This window comes from Odocoileus virginianus, chromosome 18, assembly GCF_023699985.2.
Source record: "Odocoileus virginianus isolate 20LAN1187 ecotype Illinois chromosome 18, Ovbor_1.2, whole genome shotgun sequence".
NCBI lineage: Eukaryota > Metazoa > Chordata > Mammalia > Artiodactyla > Cervidae > Odocoileus > Odocoileus virginianus.
In genome coordinates, this window is record NC_069691.1 from 16325797 (window position 1) to 16345181 (window position 19385).

At 43.4% G+C, this 19385-nt stretch overlaps 1 protein-coding gene across 1 annotated transcript in view; it reads left to right on the forward strand.

Annotated features, from left to right (window-relative positions):
• The window catches only part of APBA1 (amyloid beta precursor protein binding family A member 1), a 227151-nt gene that overhangs the window by 184122 nt on the left and 23644 nt on the right, over positions 1-19385 (forward strand). The window contains 4 exon segments of the mRNA XM_070480376.1: positions 2512-2551; positions 5992-6137; positions 17862-17894; positions 18931-19017. Coding sequence (XP_070336477.1) covers positions 2512-2551; positions 5992-6137; positions 17862-17894; positions 18931-19017 — 306 coding nt within the window.

Consider the following 19385-nt stretch of genomic DNA (forward strand, 5'->3'; position numbering starts at 1 on the left):
AAAGTTCAGGCCTCCAGGCTCTACACACAGTTTGTGTGACCTCTTGAACATCCCAAAGATTTGGCCTTTATCTTCTTGAATGTGTCTCTGTTAATTCTTGAATGTTAAGGATCAGCTAATGTTCGTCTCTGTCCACATGTGAGAAAACAAAGGGCTCATCAGACATCTGAATGTTCAGCACTTGATTATTCATCAGATATAATAAGCAAGGCAAATGTGTTAGTTTCCCAGTTCCTACAGGACTTGGCACATGTTTCTGCATATCTTTAGAAATAATGATGAAAATATTCTTTGTGTGCAATAATTAGAGATTCTTTCGTTTCACAAAACTCTTTAAAAAAAAAAGTTTACTACCCCAGAGACTAAAGAAAGCCAGTCATGAGCCCATGAATAGAGAATAAACGAATGAACCAAATGCCCTACGTTGTGACTCTAAAGAAAATGGCAGCTTTTAGAGCTGTAGACTAAAGCAGTTCTTTTGTAGTTTCTGCTCAAATCTGGGCACTGTCCTTGAGATTAGCATTCAGAAAAGTATCTGAATAGCCCAAGAAAATATACATTGGCTTCTTAGTTGTACCTGGAAGCTACACCATTTTTATTAGATGAAGTAAAGCCCTTATTGCCCCTAAATGCTGAGCGCAAGGAGAGGGAAATGGTTGGGGAATAATAATCTTACAGTCTTTAGGCCCTTGTGAAGAAGCTAGCTTTCATCTGCATACAATTTATTTCTTCAAAGCAACAGAGTTTAAGCCAACAGGCACTCAACTGGGCCTGTCTTCTCACTTGAGTAAAGAGAAAGTAAAACTAATGTAAAGCATTTTTGAAATTGGAGTTCCCTTTTTCTCCTATCCACATAATCTTGACGTTCACTAGGTGTACATTTTTCCATAAATGCTTTAGCAGCCAATAACTTTTCTCTCCTGGTGAACTTGGGTCCTTAGTGTCCCTAAACGTGATTCTTTTCTGAAACCAGAAACCCACCTTCTTTGGTATGAGGAGCTCTTTCATCCCAGTGAGCACATCTCCAGCATGTTTACTGAGATTACCCTGCCTTGTGTATTGTGTGGCTAGTGTTGAATTCTTGTCCTTGTCCTGGGTTGATTTTAAAAGTCTTAACAATTTTAAAGTCTTAAAATTGTTTCTTTTACTCCCTCCAGTTTTTCACACAACAGTTAACACTACTGTGTTGTGTTTTTTTTTAATGTTGTACAAATTTAATTTATCATCCCTTTACCATTCCCATCTTCCAAATGAAGAGCACTGTATAAACTACATAAAGTGCTACGATGTGAAGTTGTTTCCCGTGATATCCCAGCCACCATCCAGGGCCCTTCCCTCTATTAGTCCACTAGGCACCCCAGAGTATTCCATCAATTCAAGTCACCCTGCTGAGCAGCTGTGTTGTACTAGACAGTCTTGTTCTGAAATCATCACCTAACACCTGGTAGATTCTTAGCAGGGAACATCTTTAGGCTTTCTGAAGATAACCCTTGGCCATGCGGACTCTGATTTTGCCCATTTTAGGGACTCTTCTACACTAGCTCTCGACTCTCCTACAATGCGCACATCATCCTGCCCCAGACTGTCAGCTGCAAATTCTGTTACTGGTTGAAGTAGAAATGAATTACCCACTCTTATTCCACCGAGAGTCATCTCTGGGACATTTGCTTGTGAAAGGAACCAAGGGCTAAGTGTTGGTCCTCTGAGAGCGGGCCTTTAAACTGTCATCCAGTCAGGTCCTATAAAGTTTCTAACTGATTATATCCACTTCAGGGATGCTGTTGGGAGACTAATCTTTGCTATGGGGTTTTACTTAATATAAAAAATTCCATTACATAAATCATTATTGTGACAGATTTTTTAACTGCTTCTTGAACTTCTTTGTTTATTGGGGTCTTATTTTAAGAATAATATATAATACATGGTAACACATAATAATGACTATGTAGTGGAATTTTTAAACTAAAATACACCAGTAAGAGATGAAAGGAAGAGATAAAAAAAGCCCTAGCAACCATTTTTAGCACAATGAGAGATCAGACCTAAACTACAAATAAAATTTGCCCTGCAAAGACCTAAAGTGGAATAAAATTCTCAAAGGGAATTCTTAATTTTAACATATAATCATATTATTGGTGCCTTTACTAATCAACAGTTTCTCACTTACACACCTAGATTCTTATAAATATAAATTGAGCCTTTTATTGTTACTGCTGATTGTGAATTTTGGTCCATGGATTATTTTTTAAGATAACAAACATTTCTCTGATTGTGGAATGTAGGGTTTTTAGATTATCTAAAATATGAATGGATGGTTCTGGGCTTCAGGTAGCTTTTAATAATGAATGCATATATTTATTCACACTTCATTTTCTGTAGCCAAAAATGGTTGACAGCTGGTTAATATCTGCCATTGGTGATGTATTTATTTTTCATTTTGCATGGATGGTTGTGTTAATGCATTTTTAATGATGCTTTGCCCTTTTTGAAACCTTTTTGTCTTAATTACAGTCAAGAAAAAGCTTGGCTTCATTCCCAACCTACGTTGAAGGTAAGAGCTGAAAAGGAAATACTAAACACTGAGTCATTCATGAATCTTTTAGCATTTGGGTATTGGAAGAACTGGGCTGTAAGATACTAGTGGGAAGAAAGGCCACAAAGTCTCTTATTCACAGTCTTCAGTCTTAGAATCTCAGACTAAAACAGCAATAGCCATGAACCTCTCAAAGACCCTCCTCCCTGCCCTTGCTGATTCTGTCCAGAAGACACTGAGGCTGGGGGGTTGGCTGGGGGTTTTGCCTAGCCTAGAACTGGCCATATTGGATTCAAAATCCATGTCTCCTTATCTCCAATCCAGCATACCTCTTGCATTCATCAGGAACCATTCAATTAGGAACAATGTTTAACTAAGGGAGAAGTTTTGGTCCTTTTCATTTAAAAAAAAAATTCCCAGTAATTCCTGTCTCTTGCTTGGGTGAGCTAGTAATGTTAACACTTATCAAGCTCTCTTACTCTGCCGGGTACTGATAACTAATTGAATCTTCAGATTGATCTTGTGAAGTGTATTTTATCATTGTCCCCAAGTTATGCATGAGAACTAGGGCATGGAGCAAGGGTGAGCAGCCTTCCCAAGATCATGCAGTGAGAATCGCAGAGACAGGCTGGGAACCGGCAATCTTAACTCTGCCGTTCTCCATGGAATCGATAGTCTGTGCAGGACAGCCACATGCGGTTGCGCAGGTTGTTCGCTGCCCAAGTGGACTCCATCAGCAGGTCTGGTGGGGCCAAAACTCAGTGCAGACTAGGCACCACAACCTGAGGTTGGACCACACAGATGGCGCAGCTCCTGATCCTCTGCCGGGGAGGATGGCAGATTATTTGAGGGAGCAGCGGGATGTCATATCCTTGAAGGAGGGTTTTCTGGGCTCCAGAGAATACCCAGACATCGTGTCTGACCTTTAGCTTCTATGTATGTTCCACTACCCAAGAATAAATTACCTGAATTCATAAAGCTTCCTCTGAACCCTTGGGCCTGAAGCCCAGGACAAGCTCATTTCTTACTTGAGTAACCTGGAAATTACATGCACTGTTTTTGCAAAGATCCAGAACTCCACAAGAGCACTTGGGGGAGTTTTCAGAAATTTAGAAGCTATTCTTCTTCAAGATTTCCAAGCTCAGCATCAACATGAATGTGAAGATATAATGTGTGTGCTTGTTCACCCATAGAGCAACACAGAGGCATCGCTAGAAAGGAAAGTCTGTAATTCTTTGACTTGGGAGAAATATAACTTTAATTTTTTTAACTTTAAAAAAGTTACACTGGCACTAAGCATAAAATGAAATTATGAAATTATTTTTTGTGAGTGTAATACAGTGACATTTGATTCTAGTCAATTTCCCCAAAAAATAATTGACATAAAATCGTATCTCAAATATGTATTTGTTCAGGTCCAATATTTCTCTCTCTCAGCTTCTTGACATTTATATAGTCACTTAAATATCACCTGGATTACTCTTAAACATATCTGCATATTCATACTTACTGTGGTTGAAAAGGGACCCTTTTCAGTAAAGAGAGCTAAACCCACCAGTGAATATATGATAGTGGAAGTCCCATAGAGAAGATGTTTCCCTTTTTTTTTTTTCTTCTAACATTCATTATTTTCACAAAAGGAAGTTTTTTAAAAGTTGCTATTCTGGAGGAGGTCTTTTTTTGTCTTGGTTGTCAAAAATGATTATATTTATGTAACATTATAAATCCATCACTGGGATTTATGATGATATTTTACTTTTTACAAGACATAGTATAGGTCCAAGCTTGTCCGTGTATTATTTTACTTTGGCAGTGCTTCCCTGCTATATAACTAAAGTTATACATTATAAATAGCCTGAATTCTGCTCATATCTGTAAAACCTTCAGGGTAGGAAGCATGTATCTTTCAAGAAGCACATAAATGACTGGTATGTGGTAGAGGCAGGTTTGGCTGTATCCCTCACTGTTTGTCTAGAAACCTTTATCAGAAATATTGAGAATCAGAAAACTTAACAGGTTTCCTGATTTAATTTCTACACAGATGCTTTGTGAAGACCTTTCCTAAAACATTGTTAATTTCTTTTTTTCACCAGCACCATGGTTTTAGGAAAACGAATAGATTGCGTTGTCTGTACCCTGATAAGTAGCTTATCATGGGAACCAGCTGTTTAAACTCAAGATGAGCTTCGTGTGTAAGGACAAAAATAAAAATCATTCCAGATTAGCTCTTCAAGAGGAAAAAGCAAATTGTTTCCATTTTCAAGTTGTCTAATTTAAGACCCTGAGTTTTTAACAGTGGGTTAAAAAGTATATTTTAGTCTTTCCAAATATGGCATTCAAGCCAAAGAAAATACTTGTGTTTTAATGGCAGAATTAAAATGCCTTTCTCATCACATCTGTTGTAAAGTTATGTATTAGTCCCAAATACGTTTTAATTTCCAATGGGGTTTATAGGTGATCATGGTGAGAATCAAACTTCCCAGGTGACTCAGTGGTAAAGACCCTGCCTGCCAATGCAGGAGACATGGGTTCTGTCCCTGGATCAGAAAGATCCCCTGGAGAAGGATATGGCAGTCCACTCCAGTATTCTTGCCTGGAAAATCCCATAGTCAGAGGAGCTTGATGGACCACAGTCCATGGGATCGCAAAAGAGTCAGACACAACTGAGCAACTAAACAACAACAATGGTTAGAATCAAATGCCTCCGTTTTAAATATTTAAAAGTTTGATTTAAAAGGCTGGTGAATGAGAACAGAAAATTCCAAATTTCCTCGGAATTGGTATGTATGTGGATGCATGCTGGGCACGTTACAGCTGGTAAGTCAACAAGGTTTTTAGCACGAGACCACAACTCAGGGGTCATGTTACCTCTCTTGCAGACTTCAGGTTAGAGGCTTTTTGGGGAATCCAGACATTCTGCAGCAAATACTCATTTCTCTGATTTATAATATTTATTTCCCCCATTATGGATAAAATGGAGGGGGTAGGTGATATGAATCAGTGGCAAGCAAAGGAACTGCTGTATGATGAGGCTGTCTAACAAGATGGCCTTCTGCTCATCTAACCATTTGTCCAGCAAACATTTATTTGATACCCACTGTGTGACAGACGCTGACTAGACACAGGAAAGCCAGAGGTGATGGTATTGTGCTCCTGTCCCAAAAAACAACATCATTTATCAGTGAATTTTATATTTCATGTTTAAATAAATATTCACATTGTTTCTCATAGTAAATGGTCTGGGTGAAGTACATTCCTCTCAGGAAGAATTTTCCCTTCTGTTAGAAAGTGAAGACATAGTGAAGGGGGATCAGAGAGATGCCTTAGACTCTCAGTAGATTCACCTGCTCAGGGGTGTTGGGAGCTGACCACCTGTGTTGGAGGCGTGTAGCAGAGGGGAGGGGGCGTGATGGGGGGCACACGTGGCCTCACTCACCACCACGGTCTGTGTGTTACAGTTCCTGGACCTTGTGACCCTGAGGACTTGATTGATGGAATCATTTTTGCTGCTAATTACCTTGGCTCCACCCAGCTGCTCTCAGACAAAACTCCCTCCAAAAACGTGCGAATGATGCAGGCCCAGGAAGCAGTAAGCAGGATCAAGGTGAGGGGGTACTCTGTGTTCCGAGGCGGGTGGTGGGCCAGTGTGGGCAGCTGAGTCATCCATAGTGATCACCCCGCACCACATGTCCCAAGTTTAGCGGAGAAGGTTGAGGTGACATGACAGGCAGCGCTTATACCTGTACTTGCCAAAGTTCTCAGTAGAAAAAAAATTTCCAAAACGTGTTTGAGTTTTGATGCATAAATGCTATATAATTTGGTTGTTCTTAATGGCCAGCCTTGAGGAAGAAGTACATACGACTATAAGCTTTGGAAAGGTGGAAAGATGAGGAAGGACAGCATTTTAAATACTATCTTTCCAATATGTGAGCACTGTATCACTGTATTTCTGCTGGCAGAGATCAGTGCCTTAAACATTCATGCTACAGTGTGGTTCAAACTAGGTGTCACTGCTTTTGAACCTGTCGATCCTGTTCAAGCTAGATTGAACTGGCTTCAGTTCAGTTCAGTCATTCAGTCGTGTCCAACTCTTTGCAACTCCATGGACTGCAGCACACCAGGCCTCCCTGTCCATCACCAACTCCCAGAGCTTGCTCAAACTCATGTCCATTGAGTCAGTGAGGCCATCCAACCATCTCATCCTCTGTCATCCCCTTCTCCTCCTGCCTTCAGTCTTTCCAAGCATCAGGGTCTTTTCCAGTGAGTCAGTTGCTCACATCAGGTGACCAAAGTATTGGAGCTTCAGCTTCAGTCCTTCTAATGAATATTTAGGACTGATTTCCTTTAGGATTGACTAGCTTGATCTTGCAGTCCAAGGGACTGTCAAGAGCCTTCTCCGATACCACAGTTCAAAAGCATCAATTCTTCAGTACTCAGCTTTCTTTCTGGTCCAACTCTCACATCCATACATGACTACTGGAAAAACCATAGCTTTGACTAGATGGAACTTTGTCGGCAAAGTAATATCTCTGCTTTTTAGTATGCTGTCTAGGTTGGTCATAGTTTTTCTTCCAAGGAGCAAGCGTCTTTTAATTTCATGGCTGCATATCACCATCTGCAGTGAGTTTGGAGCCCAAGAAAATAAAGTCTATCACCCTTTCGACTGTTTCCCCATCTCTTTGCTGTGAAGTGATAGGACCGGATGCCATGATCTTCATTTTCTGAATGTTGAGTTTTAAGCCAACTTTTTTCAGTCTCCTCTTTCACTTTCATCAAGAGGCTCTCTAGTTCTTCTTTGCTTTCTGCCATAAGGGTGGTGTCATTTGCTTATATGAGGTTATCGGTATTTATCCCAGCAATCTTGATTCCAGCTTGTGTTTCATCCAGCCCAGCATTTTGCTTAATGTACTCTGCATGTAAGTTAAATAAGCAGAGTGATGATATACAGCCTTGACGTACTCCTTTCCCAATTTTGAACCAATCCATTGTTCCATGTCTGGTTCTTACTGTTCCTTCTTGACCTACATACAGATTTCTCAGGAGGCAGGTAAGGTAGTCTGGTATTCCCATCTCTTTCAGAATTTTCCACAGTTTGTTGTAATCTACACAGTCAAAGGCTTTGGTATAATTAATAAAGCAGAAGTAGATGCTTTTCTGGAATTCTCTTGCTTTTTCTATGATCCAGTGGATGTTGGCAATTTGATCTCTTGTTCCTCTGCCTTTTCTAAATCCAGCTTAAACATCTGCAAGTTCTCAGTACACATACTGTTAAAACCTGGTTTGGAGAATTTTGAGCATTACTTTGCTAGCGTGTGAGATGAGTGTAATTGTGTGGTAGTTCGAACATTCTTCAGCATTGCCTTTCTTCGGGATTGGAATGAAAACACCTTTTCCAGTTCTGTGGCCACTGCTGAGTTTTCGAAATTTGTTGGCGTATTGAGTACAGCACTTTCACAGCATCATCTTTTAGGACTTGAAATAGGTTAGCTGGAATTCCATCACCTCCGCTAGCTTTCTTCATAATGATGCTTCCTAAGGCCTACTTGACCTCGCACTCCGGGAGGTCTGGCTCTAGGTGAGTGATCACACCATCGTGATTATCCGAGTCGTGAAGATCTTTTTTGTATAGTTCTTCTTCGTATTTTTTCCACGTCTTCTTAATATCTTCTGCTTCTGTTAGGTCCATACCATTTTTGTCCTTTATTGTGCCCATCTTTGCATAAAATGTTCTCTTGGTATCTATAATTTTCTTGAAGAGATCTTTGTTCTTTCCCTTTCTGTTTTTTTCCTCTATTTCTTTGCATTGATCTGAGGAAGGCTTTCTTATCTCTCCTCTCTATTCTTTAGAACTCTGCATTCAGATGGATATCTTTCCTTTCCTCCTTTGCCTTTCGCTTCTCTTCTTCACTGAGCCATTTGTAAGACCTCCTCAGACAACCATTTTGCCTTTTGCATTTCTTTTCCTTGGAGATGATTTTGATCACCACCTCCTGTACAATGTTACAAACCTCTGTCTATAGTTTTTCAGGCACTCTATCAGATCTAATCCCTTGAATCTGTTTGTCACTTCCACTGTATAATCGTAAGGGATTTGTTTTAGGTCATACATGTATGGTCTAGAGGTTTTCCCTACTTTCTTCAATTTAAGTCTGAATTTGGCAATAAGGAGTTCATGATCTGAGCCACAGTCAGCTGAACTGGCTTGCTTCACCTAAAAGAAAGCATTTGATCAGATCTAAACCAAGTCTAATCTAAACCAAGTCAGTGCAAGGCTAACTCGGTTCAAATCAGTCATAACCTGTTTGCATCTGTTTTGTCAAGATTTAAAAGGAGCGAGCTTGTTTGATCCCTGAAACCACTTTTGTCTAGTTTAAGTCATTCACAGCTAGTTTGAACCAGCCAAACTAGCTTGAACTGGTTTGAACTGGTCTGAACTGACCCCATGGAAATGCAGCCTCTAGATTATCCGCCACGATGCTAGTGCCCCTAGAACCGTGGACAAGCCAGTGGTGACAGGGACCCTGATGGTGCTATTGTGCCACTCAGGTGCTGCCAGTACCTAGAACCCCTGAGGCTGTTTTCACCTAGAGCCACAGGCATTTCATCACCACTGAAATCAGAGCTGGGGACTTCCAGTGAGTTGAAATAGCTTAGGACTTGTGAGATTTGGTTTTGTCCAGTTTCCATTGGTCAGAATCAACTCCCTTCTCAAGGGACTGTTCCCTTTTCGTGTCTTCTGTCTCACACATCCCCAGGCTTCATCCTGGGCTTTGTTATGGCAGTGTGGAATGAGAAGCAAGAGTCCTTAACTCTCTCAATCAAGGGAAGAATATTTGTTGAGCAAATGCACCTGGGAGGGAGGAAAAATAGTGATCTATAAGGTGAGATCTTTACCCTCAAGTTCAGCAGCACAAATGAGAAGTGAATGAAGCCAGCAAATGTACAAGGGGGTGCCGGAGGAGGAGAGAGGGGTGTCAGGATCAAAAGGCCCCAGGAGTGCGGGGAGCCCTCGTGAGGTGAGACACTGCCTGGAAGCCTGAGGGAAGAGAGGGCAGCAACCACGGAGGTCGTGGAGGTCACACGGAGCAGGGGTGCTACTTCACGTCCTTCTACCCCCGCTCCCACACCCTTGCTCCAGGGCTGATGCTCGTCTCACGAACTTGCCCGGGCTCTGCTATGCCCTGAATAGTAGACAAGGTCAGCACTGGCCCTTCCCTTTGTTAGGTAGTTAGAATAGGGAAAAAGAGTCCAAAATGGCGGTGGCTAAAAGACCTGGAAGGGAAAGCCCGCGAAAATAGAACAAAGGAAGGTCCGAGGACCGGAGTGAAAACCTCAGGTAAAACCAACAACACTCCTGGCTGACCCAATTTACATAAGGCAGGCCCAGGGACAGAAACATATAAAAAGGGGAGCCAAAGCCCTCTTCCCCCCTTTTGCTCCCTCCCTCTCCCCCGCGCGGTGGGGCGATCGTCTCTTCGGGTCTTTGGATCAATGTGTCCTCATGCCTCAAAGATGGATTTTCCTGCTATAATCTAAATAAATAGAGCTGTAACACTGATTTATTTAAGAGCTGTAACACGGTCCGTTCGAGACCTGAGAGCTATAACACGGTCTGTCCTCCAAAAGCTGTGACCCGCCAAGGGGCTTCAGTGTCCGTCACTCCAAACTTTTCTTGTGACGAGACAAAGAACCGAGGAGCATACACTCGTGTGACACCTTCATTACCCGTCACTGCACAGGAAGCCCATGGTGCAACTTTTGATAGCATTATTGACAATTTATTGGCTTCCCTCGTGGGTTAGATGGTAAAGAATCTGCCTGAAATTGCAGGAGACCCAGGTTTGATCCCTGAGTCGGAAAGCTTGCCTGGAGAAGTGAATGGCAACCCACTCCAGTATTCTTGCCTGGAGAATTCCATGGACAGAGGAGCCTTGTGGGCTACAGTCCATGGGATTGTAAAGAGTCAGATACGACTGAGCGACCAACACTATTATTACTACTACTGACATTTTAGGATTTAGGATGTATGATCCAGAGAGTAATTTACAGCTATATCAAGTCCCACCCCTACCTCCAGAGGTGCATCTTACCTTGTGACTCCCACCTAGACCACTTCCTGACAGTGTATCAGACAGACCATCCTACCGTCTGGGTCCTTCAGATGTAATAATGCTGCTGGTAGAACCTCAGGTTTCTGTTGAGCTGTCTATCAGAGCTTGTTTGATCTCCTTTTACTCTCTCCCTGAACATAAAAAGGTGACATTAATACCTGGAGATGTCCCCACAGTGTTTTCTATGTTACTTTAAGATCTCCCAGGTGCAGAGTTCAAGAATGCACAAAACTCCCTGAGAACAAGCTGCTTTTCAGGCACTATCCTGCCTTATCTCATACTGGAGAACTTGAAAAACACAATCTTTAGGGACAGAGTTCTGACTCCTCCTATCCCCAGGGTTACCAGATATATTATGATTATAATTTTGTTACATCAGCATTTGTTAAGTAAACCCCCAGGTGAGCAGAAGACTACAAGAGAAATTGAGATGGAGAAGTTTAAGACTCAGAAGTCCTGGAGGAAGCACCTGCATACCTAGAGAGGCCACGTGGGGAGGTCTGGAAGGACCTGGGCACGTGCCTTTATTGGGGTCCATGGGTGGAATGCTCTGAGGTTCCCAGATGAAGGCCAGATTGGTCAGTGCAAACCAAAATGGGGTTTTGGTGAGCTCAGTGGAGGTATTAGCTAAGGGACACCTTGGGGAAGGCACTGGGCAGCCAGGGAAGACAAGGGGTCCCTTTAGGAGCTGACATGTGCATGTGACTCTGCAGGCTGCTTTCCACAGCATTTGCGTGCCTGAAGGGGCTAATGTCAGTTTAAGGTTCAGGCAGGCTGCTTGGCCAAACAGAATGGATGCTGAGGCAGTAATACCATGGAGTAACTTAGCTGAATTCTTGACCCAGTGCTTAGTTTCCTGGGTTAATAATGGTACTGTTGGCTCCCCCTGGGTCAGTGGAAGTACAGAGACCCTGGATGGTTCTCTGATAGACAGGGACCACCACTAAAGGGAGTATTTGGAAAAGAGTCATTGCTTTTGGTTGTTGCAGTGTCTGGGACATTTTTATTGGCATGAGTGGCTAGAACCAGAGATCCTTGCCACCCTGTTATGTCCCAGACAGAGCCACGTGACAGAGATTTATCTCCTCCAGATTGCCAGAGCACCCGTCCCTGTCAAGGCACACTACCAGGTCCATTCAGGTGAATCCTCCAGAACAGAGTGATAGTCCACCCCAGAAAGAGTACTGAGGAGCCCTGAGACCAAGTGTTGCATGTTGCTTTGAGATGAGTTTTCCCTGGTTTCTGTTTATGGACTTCCTGATGGGTCATCCTTGAGTCCCACAGCTAGAGTCTGTCTTTCTGCTGCCCTGAGACACGTGTGTGTGTTCAGTGACCTTACGGGGACAGCAGGCACAGACTCAACACCCAAACGTAGGGCAGGTCTTGGGCAAGACCCCAGACTCCAGCATCCCCATGCCAAACCCCTCCAAGCACGAAGTGTTCTGCGCATTATACTTTGTGATTTCCCCAGTGGTTTCTGAGAGTGTTCTTTTCCATTTTCAAAGTCCAGCTCCCTGATGAGAAACCAGAAAGTTTACTTTTGAATCTTCCAAAAGGATTGGTATCCAGAAATTCCACAAATCATTTGAACGAACAAAAAATTAGAAGGCTTTGTCAATCAGAACAGGCAAGACAGGCTTTCTGATTATAAATCCATTTTAGACCTGCCTAGAGCAGAGTAAGCAGCTGGAAAACATATATTTATCTTTACAGCAAATTGCTCTAGTGTGAGGAATTCATTATAGAGTGGTGAGATTAAACAGTCGCGTTTCATGTATAAGTATCATTTCACAATGTGCTTCTTGCCTCTGAAGGGAATGTTGCCTATCATTAAATATTTTCTGCCTTGTGTTCCTTTTACATCCATTTAAATGCCTGTCAGATTGTTTGCCTTTACACCCAGCCTGCCACTTTTTCAAACTGTGAGTGGAGAAGGCCGCGTTCAGAACTCGTGGTTTTCTTTCCTCGCCCCCAAGAAAGTTACTGTGGGGATGGCGCAGAGACTTCACCACGTGCACGGGGAACCGAGGGGCTGAGAGCAGGTCTCCAGATGGGCTCAGGTGGTCCAGGGAAGCCTGCACTGGGGTGCCCAAATGTGCTCCCTTCTCTGAGGAGGGTGCTGCATGCTTCTTCCTAAAGAGGCTGGCCTTTCAGGAATGAGTTACTCTGGGCCACCTCTAGAGAGATAGAGCAAGCAGAATGAGGCTACTGATTTTCTAGCCACGTCCATCCAGGAAGGAAGGGGGAAGGGATGCTCTGTGGATTTATTTGGAAATCCGTTTAGTGATATCCTCACCACAAACTGATGAGTAATTCCTGGCTTGGTGCTCTCACCTACACACAGAGGAGCTTCCTCCTTTCTTTTTCTGATTCCTCCTGCCTGCCTCCCTCCCTCAGGGACCCCAGCTCGGCCTGCTCCTTCCTCTCCCTGCATTGTTTGTTTGACCCAATGGATGCCAGGGAGGCCTTCCTCTCAGGAGCCCCGCTGTGGCCGTGTGTTTGAGGTGCTTTTGTTCTGAGCCAGCTCTGCCCCTGATGTTTGGGTTTCCATTTCAAAGCAGGCTTTAATTCCTGATCTGTCCATCAATTATGTGGTGTCTGTCACTCACGTAGCACCAGCTGTGAGCTGACATTTAATAGTGATACTGGCTTTACACTTGGGAGTCTAAAGAATTGCAATTTTCTTAAGTTACAAATAATATACAGGTTTATTTGCCAAAATGGGGGGAGGATTTTGAGTTGTGGTTTTTCTAGATAGGAATCTGACTCAAAAAGCAAACTGTCCCCATTCAGGATCCCTGTGACAAGGCCTCTTAGCAGATAAAAATCAACCACATCCTTGACCCTGAGAAACTTGCTGTCTCATGAGAGAGCCAGGAGGAGTGTTTAGGTAACTGAAATAACAAGGCGGGCTGAGGAATCTGTAATTAAGACATGTTCATCTACCAAAATGTAAGATACAAGGTACATCTGAATGCCGCAGCAGAGTTAGAGGGTATCTGCCATTTATTTTGCAGTTGTTTTTTTTTTTCCATCTTTGTACTCTCCCTAATCTATTCTTTCTGCCTTGGTTCATCTTTTTTTGAGAAGTAAGAATATCCTTCCAGAAAGCTTCCCCTATGATTTAGAAATGCATTGAGCAATGGTCCTCAGAGCAGGACCAGCAGCAGCATCATCAGCTGGGAGTTTGTTAGAAGTGCAGACTCTCAGGCCCCAACCCAGTCAGAGACTCAGGAGGAACCTGTTTTCATGGGCCCTCTGGGAGATGGTAATGTGTGCGCAGGTCGGGACCCAGCCCCTGAGGAAAGTGTGGACATCCATCCGGTGTGAAGGAGCTTCTGTTCTCTAGCTGTGCCCTCACATTCTGGTCACATGCAGCGCTCCTCGCTGATGGGGTTCCATTGGCAGATAAACACAAGAAACACCACCAAATAGATATTTTTGGTATCTGCCACATGTATTTTCCTATTAAAAGCTCTGAGAAGTCCTGTACTAAGGAGATTTAATTCATTTTTTTAACCAGAAGCTTCCACAGTTACTTGAAAGCAGAATACATCATCCCTGTGGTGATACCTGATGGTCTTATTGCTGGGATTCTTTTAAATATGTTTTAGGAAAAACTTCTAGAGGGAGCTTTGCCCTACACTCAGTCAGTATCTGAAGCAGGCAGAGACATCCCCTTCCGAGCCCTCCCGCAGGGGGGAATCCCGCCTTGACCCTACCTAGAGAACCAGTTGAGAAGCCTGTATAGCAAGCTCCCTCGCCCCTTCCTCTCACTGCATCTCCATGCTTCATTTCACCATCATTCCCACTTCACCCTCTGCTCCTCCACCGAAGACGGGGCAAGGTGCAGAAACTGCCTGAGCTGTAGAAACCGCTTCATGTCCACACAATGTGGTGTGTTTGTCTCCATGGCCTTTTGGTATTTTCTTTGGTCCACACGTTTTTATAAGGCATATTCATTATCAAATATTCTTATATCTGTTTTTACTAGCCTTCCCCAAAAGATCAGATTTTTTTTCCATTCTTTTATGGGGAGATTTTATTTAGGTGTTTCAAAATTATGATTTAATTGCAAAATGAGAATTTCTGTAGTGTAACCTTGTCTAAGCCAGCTGATCTCCCGTCTGACCTGAAGTCGTCTATGGTTAATAAAGAAGATACTGACATGGATAGGAGACCCTTTACGTACATTATCTCATTTATGCCTCCAAGTGGAGAGGGTGGGGAACCCTGTGAGGTAGGTATCATTAACCCCATTTTACCAACGGACTGAGACAGACTGAGAAGTTTATAGATGAAAAACGTGTCCAGCTGGTACCGTAACAATTTGGAATATAGAGTTAGGTTTCCAGTTTGATTATCTCTTCTGCCATTTAATAGCTGTGTGACCTTGGGCAAGTTAATTAGCCTCTCTGTGCCTCAGTTTTCTCTTGTGAAAGATGAGGATAATGTAGTGCCTGCCTCACAGGGTTATTGTAAGCTTTTATACTGATATATGTGAAGTGCTTAGAAGGATATGGGCATATGCTAAGTGCTCAGTCAGTGTTAGCTGGGGAAAGAAAAGCTAGAGTAGTCAGAGGATCCCGGGCATAACTAGCCTTAGAGGGCCTTAGCGACCTCAGGTGCTCAGGACACGTTGTGGGTGGAGTGATTGGATGGACAGTGCTGCACGTGTCCTTTGGTGATCACCAGCATCCTGCTGGTTATGAGCCACAAGTCTCATGGAAGCCAGGGCTTTAAATGGATGCTGTCAGCCCCTGCTTCAAGATGCATGTGGGCCTTAAGGCTCATAGATCTTTCTCTGCTGCTCCAGCTTCTCATTCTGGCCCTGACCCCATCATGATTTCCAAACTTATGCCTAAATTTTTAATTCTAATTTGCTTCAGGGCACTTGGACATCATAAGTGATTTAAAGGTGGTGTTACTCTTAAGTGTACAAAATATTTTTGACTTCATAAAAAAATTCTCAAAATGCCTTTCATGGAACTCGGTTTGCCTTTTGGATCTTCTTCCTCGTCACCCATCCCAGTAAAAATAGAAAGCGGGCGTTTCATTGGTGGCAGGCTTGCTTTCCTTTGAGAGGGGTCCTTCAGATGAGATTTCTCATCCTGCAGGTGAAGAATTTTGACCAATGATCATTAAGTTTTGGTATCAAAAATAATGGAAATTCACATATTACTGCCATATCATTTCAGGGGAGGTAAGAAGACAGAGCTTAGTTGTTACAGCAATTGTTCATCTTGAGGATTATAACTGGCACAGATCAGGAATCTGTGTGGCACAGCATCAGCCAGGGGCCACTCTTCAGATGCACAGATATTTCCACTATCATTGCAGGAGTTAGGATAGCACTTGAAATTGCTGCCTCCAGACTTTCCCAGAGTTGACTGTTCCATCACGACGTCTTGGCCACCAGTATGAGCTCTGGGGCTGGGGTTGCCCTGGTCTCCTGGGTGCACCAGATCAGGTGGTCAGCATTTGGATGGCTGACTCATCCAGTTTCTCCACCACGAGGTAGCACAGACAACATAATTAGTTGCTTACGAGGTAGTGACGTGTTGCTGAGAGCAAGAACTTTGGCGCCAGGTGAGTACCGAGGATGTGAGGGAGCTGCTCTTCCCGCACCCCACCCCCATCGTCACAGCAGTGCCCGTGGCTCGGCCACTGACTCACTGTCATTCGGGTCACGTCTGCGTGCATATAGCAGGCCTTACCAAAGCCAAGAGGCTGCATCCCAACACAGGCGAAGTGTAGTTGTCTAACATCGTGATCTTGTGAGAGCAAACAGAGTGCTTATAACACACCAGGCACTGCTTTGAGAGCATTGTGTATGCAGTTGACCCTTGAACAACACAGGTCCACCTATACCTGGGCATTTTTCAGGAGTAAATAGTACAGTGCTATGTGGTCCAAGATCAGTTGACTCTGTGATTGGTAGACTCTAAGGATGCAGAACTGCGGGTGCAGAGGAACCAGCTGTGTATACAGAGGGCTAACTGTAAGTTATACACGGATGCCCCCGTAGTGGTTGGCATCCCTAACCCCACGTTGTTCGAGGGTCAGCTGTACTCATTTTATCCTCACAGCAGCCCTATGAAGTAAATTCTGGTTTTCCCTTCATTTTACCTTTGAGAAAACTGAAGCACAGAGATGTTAAGTGTCTGTCCCAAGTCACATGACTAGTAGGTAGCAGAGCCAGAATGCAGTTTTGGACGGTCTGGCCTCAGAGTTTCTACTCTTATAGAACTCTGCTGTCTTGAATAAATCTTATATCCATTTCTAGTTAGAAATAGGCTTTATTGAAGCCCTGGTGGCTCAAATAGTGAAGAATCTGCCTGCAATGCAGGAGATGAGAATTCGATCCCTGGGTCAGGAAGGTCCCCTGGAGAAGGGAATGACTGCGCACTCCAGTATTCCTGCCTGGAGAATTCCATGGACAGAGGACCCTGGCGGGCTACAGTCCATGGGGTTGCAAAGAATTGGACACAACTGAGCGACTAACACACACACACACACACACAGGTTCTATTAATATTATACAAATTTAAGGCAAGAAGTATTACTGGAGTTAATAAAGAGAAAGAACAGTTGATTCAGAAGTCAATAACAAAAAGATAACTAGGAAATCTTTAAATGTGTTTAAATTAAGAACACAAATAAGGTTCACAGAAGACATCACAGTGGAAATTAGAAAGTGTTTTGAATGAAACAATAATTGCAACATATTAAAGTTTGTAGGATATAGCTAAAGTGGAGATTAGAGGAAGATTCATAGCTTTAAATATTATCAGGAAAGAAAAAAGTTTGAAAATCCATAATTTAAGTTTTCATCTTAAGCTAGAAAAAAATTGGCAAATTAAACCCGAAGAAAGTAGAAAGAAATAAAGATACAGGCTGAAGTCCCTGAAATAGAATATAGGCAAACAATAAAGGAAATCAACAGAACCAAAAGTTGGTTCTTTGAAAGCATCAATTGCAGTTAAGTATAAAGAACCTCAGTACATGTCCTTCCTCCTACTGCCCCCGCCAACTACCAAATTCTGATTTAGGAAATCAGCAGTCGAGTGGGATTTGTTTTTAAAGCCAGTCCTACCTCCCACAGAAATGCTTTATACCACTGTTGATATTAGTTTGTCAATTCCCTTTTCAACTTTGAGTCTCTGCAAATTCTTTTCTAACTGTTCTCCTGTCTCTGTTTGTTCCATGCCAAGCAGATGGCCCAGAAATTAGCCAAAAGCAGGAAGAAGGTGCAGTACAAACAACTTCATCAGCTTGATGTTATGCCTGTTCTTTTTATTTTTCATTTATTTATGTTTTGCCTTTTTTCTTATTTCGTGTTTTTGTTTTCTGCATCCAGCAAGTTTTTGTTCAGATTTCTTTTTGAACCGCCCCATAAGCCAACGTGTCTCAAAACTCAGCTGCCCAAAGCGGCTGTTTTCTGTTGCTCATTAGTCATCTCACTCCAGAGGGAGGCCAGGGAGCAGACGGGGGTGCTGAAGGAATCTGCAGTAGTGTGCAAGTGCCCACCATTCAGGAACATTCACCTGGCGGGGACCTGGGTCTGCTCAGTTCTAGTCATGCTTGATTTGTGGATTTGTCAGATTGCTGGATGCAAAAAAGAAAACTCGCTAATAACCACATGTGTGCAGAATCAAGCCCTAAATGAACCAGATTGGTGCGCTTTTTTTTGGGTTGTGGAGCTTCCAGGTGCTTTAGAGCTACCGTGGGACATTGAGGCATTGGGGCTCGCTCTTAATGGGGTGGCTTCCACAGCGGTACTGCTTCTGTGTTGCTGTGGTGTGTGGGAACATGAAGACCCTCTTACCAGAACTGCCTCCAGCTGCCTTGTTTGCACCTGCTGTGAACATCGACACCCGCCCCCCGCCCCATCACTTGAGCAGGAGCAAACTCTGACTTCTCCAAGGTCCTGGGGGTATGAGTCAGTCACCCTGATTCCTTCAATCTGTTGGGCTCTGAAACCCTTGCAGAAAGCGCCATTCACCTCATTGTTCAGAGAGTTAGATCTGCTGCAGTGAGTTACTGCTTCCATGGCGGAAGAAGCAAAGGGTGTCCACAGTTCTCCCTGTCACCTGGAGGTGCTCACTCCGGTCCCCGTGGCCGTCCTCTGTGTGGTCCCTTTGGCTTTGGCAGTCTAATTCTGGAGTCTGAATCGCTGTTCTGGTGACTGTGTCTCGAAGCCTCTGTGTGTGAGTTAACCTTGCTCCCACGCACCTGGGTCAGAGCAACATATTAAGCTTTCCCTTGGTATGTTTCCCTTCTCAGGCTCCTGAAGGTGAATCTCAGCCAATGACTGAGGTGGATCTCTTCATTTCTACCCAGAGAATCAAAGTATTGAACGCCGACACGCAGGTATTAATTCGCCGGCTCCCACATTCCTAGGGGGTGAAGCTTAGCATGGCAACCAGGAGATTGTGTCCTTGTCTGTCAGGCAGCTGGGCCCAGATGCTGGCTGGCTTCCACACAAGCTCGGAGGCTGTGTCTGCAGTGCCTGCTGCTGATGTGGCGGGTGGGGGTTAGGGAGGGACTTGGTAAGGAAGGTTGGGGCTGTTAAAGATCAAAGGGAAAAACAGGCCACAGATATTGTTTGTTAATAATTCTCACAAAGTTTTGTCAGAAGATTCATGAATTTGAACAGATTAGCCTTTCAAGAAATTTTGTTTAAAATCACACGTACACACATAAACAAAACACAGTGATTGCATGCAGATTTTTTATTT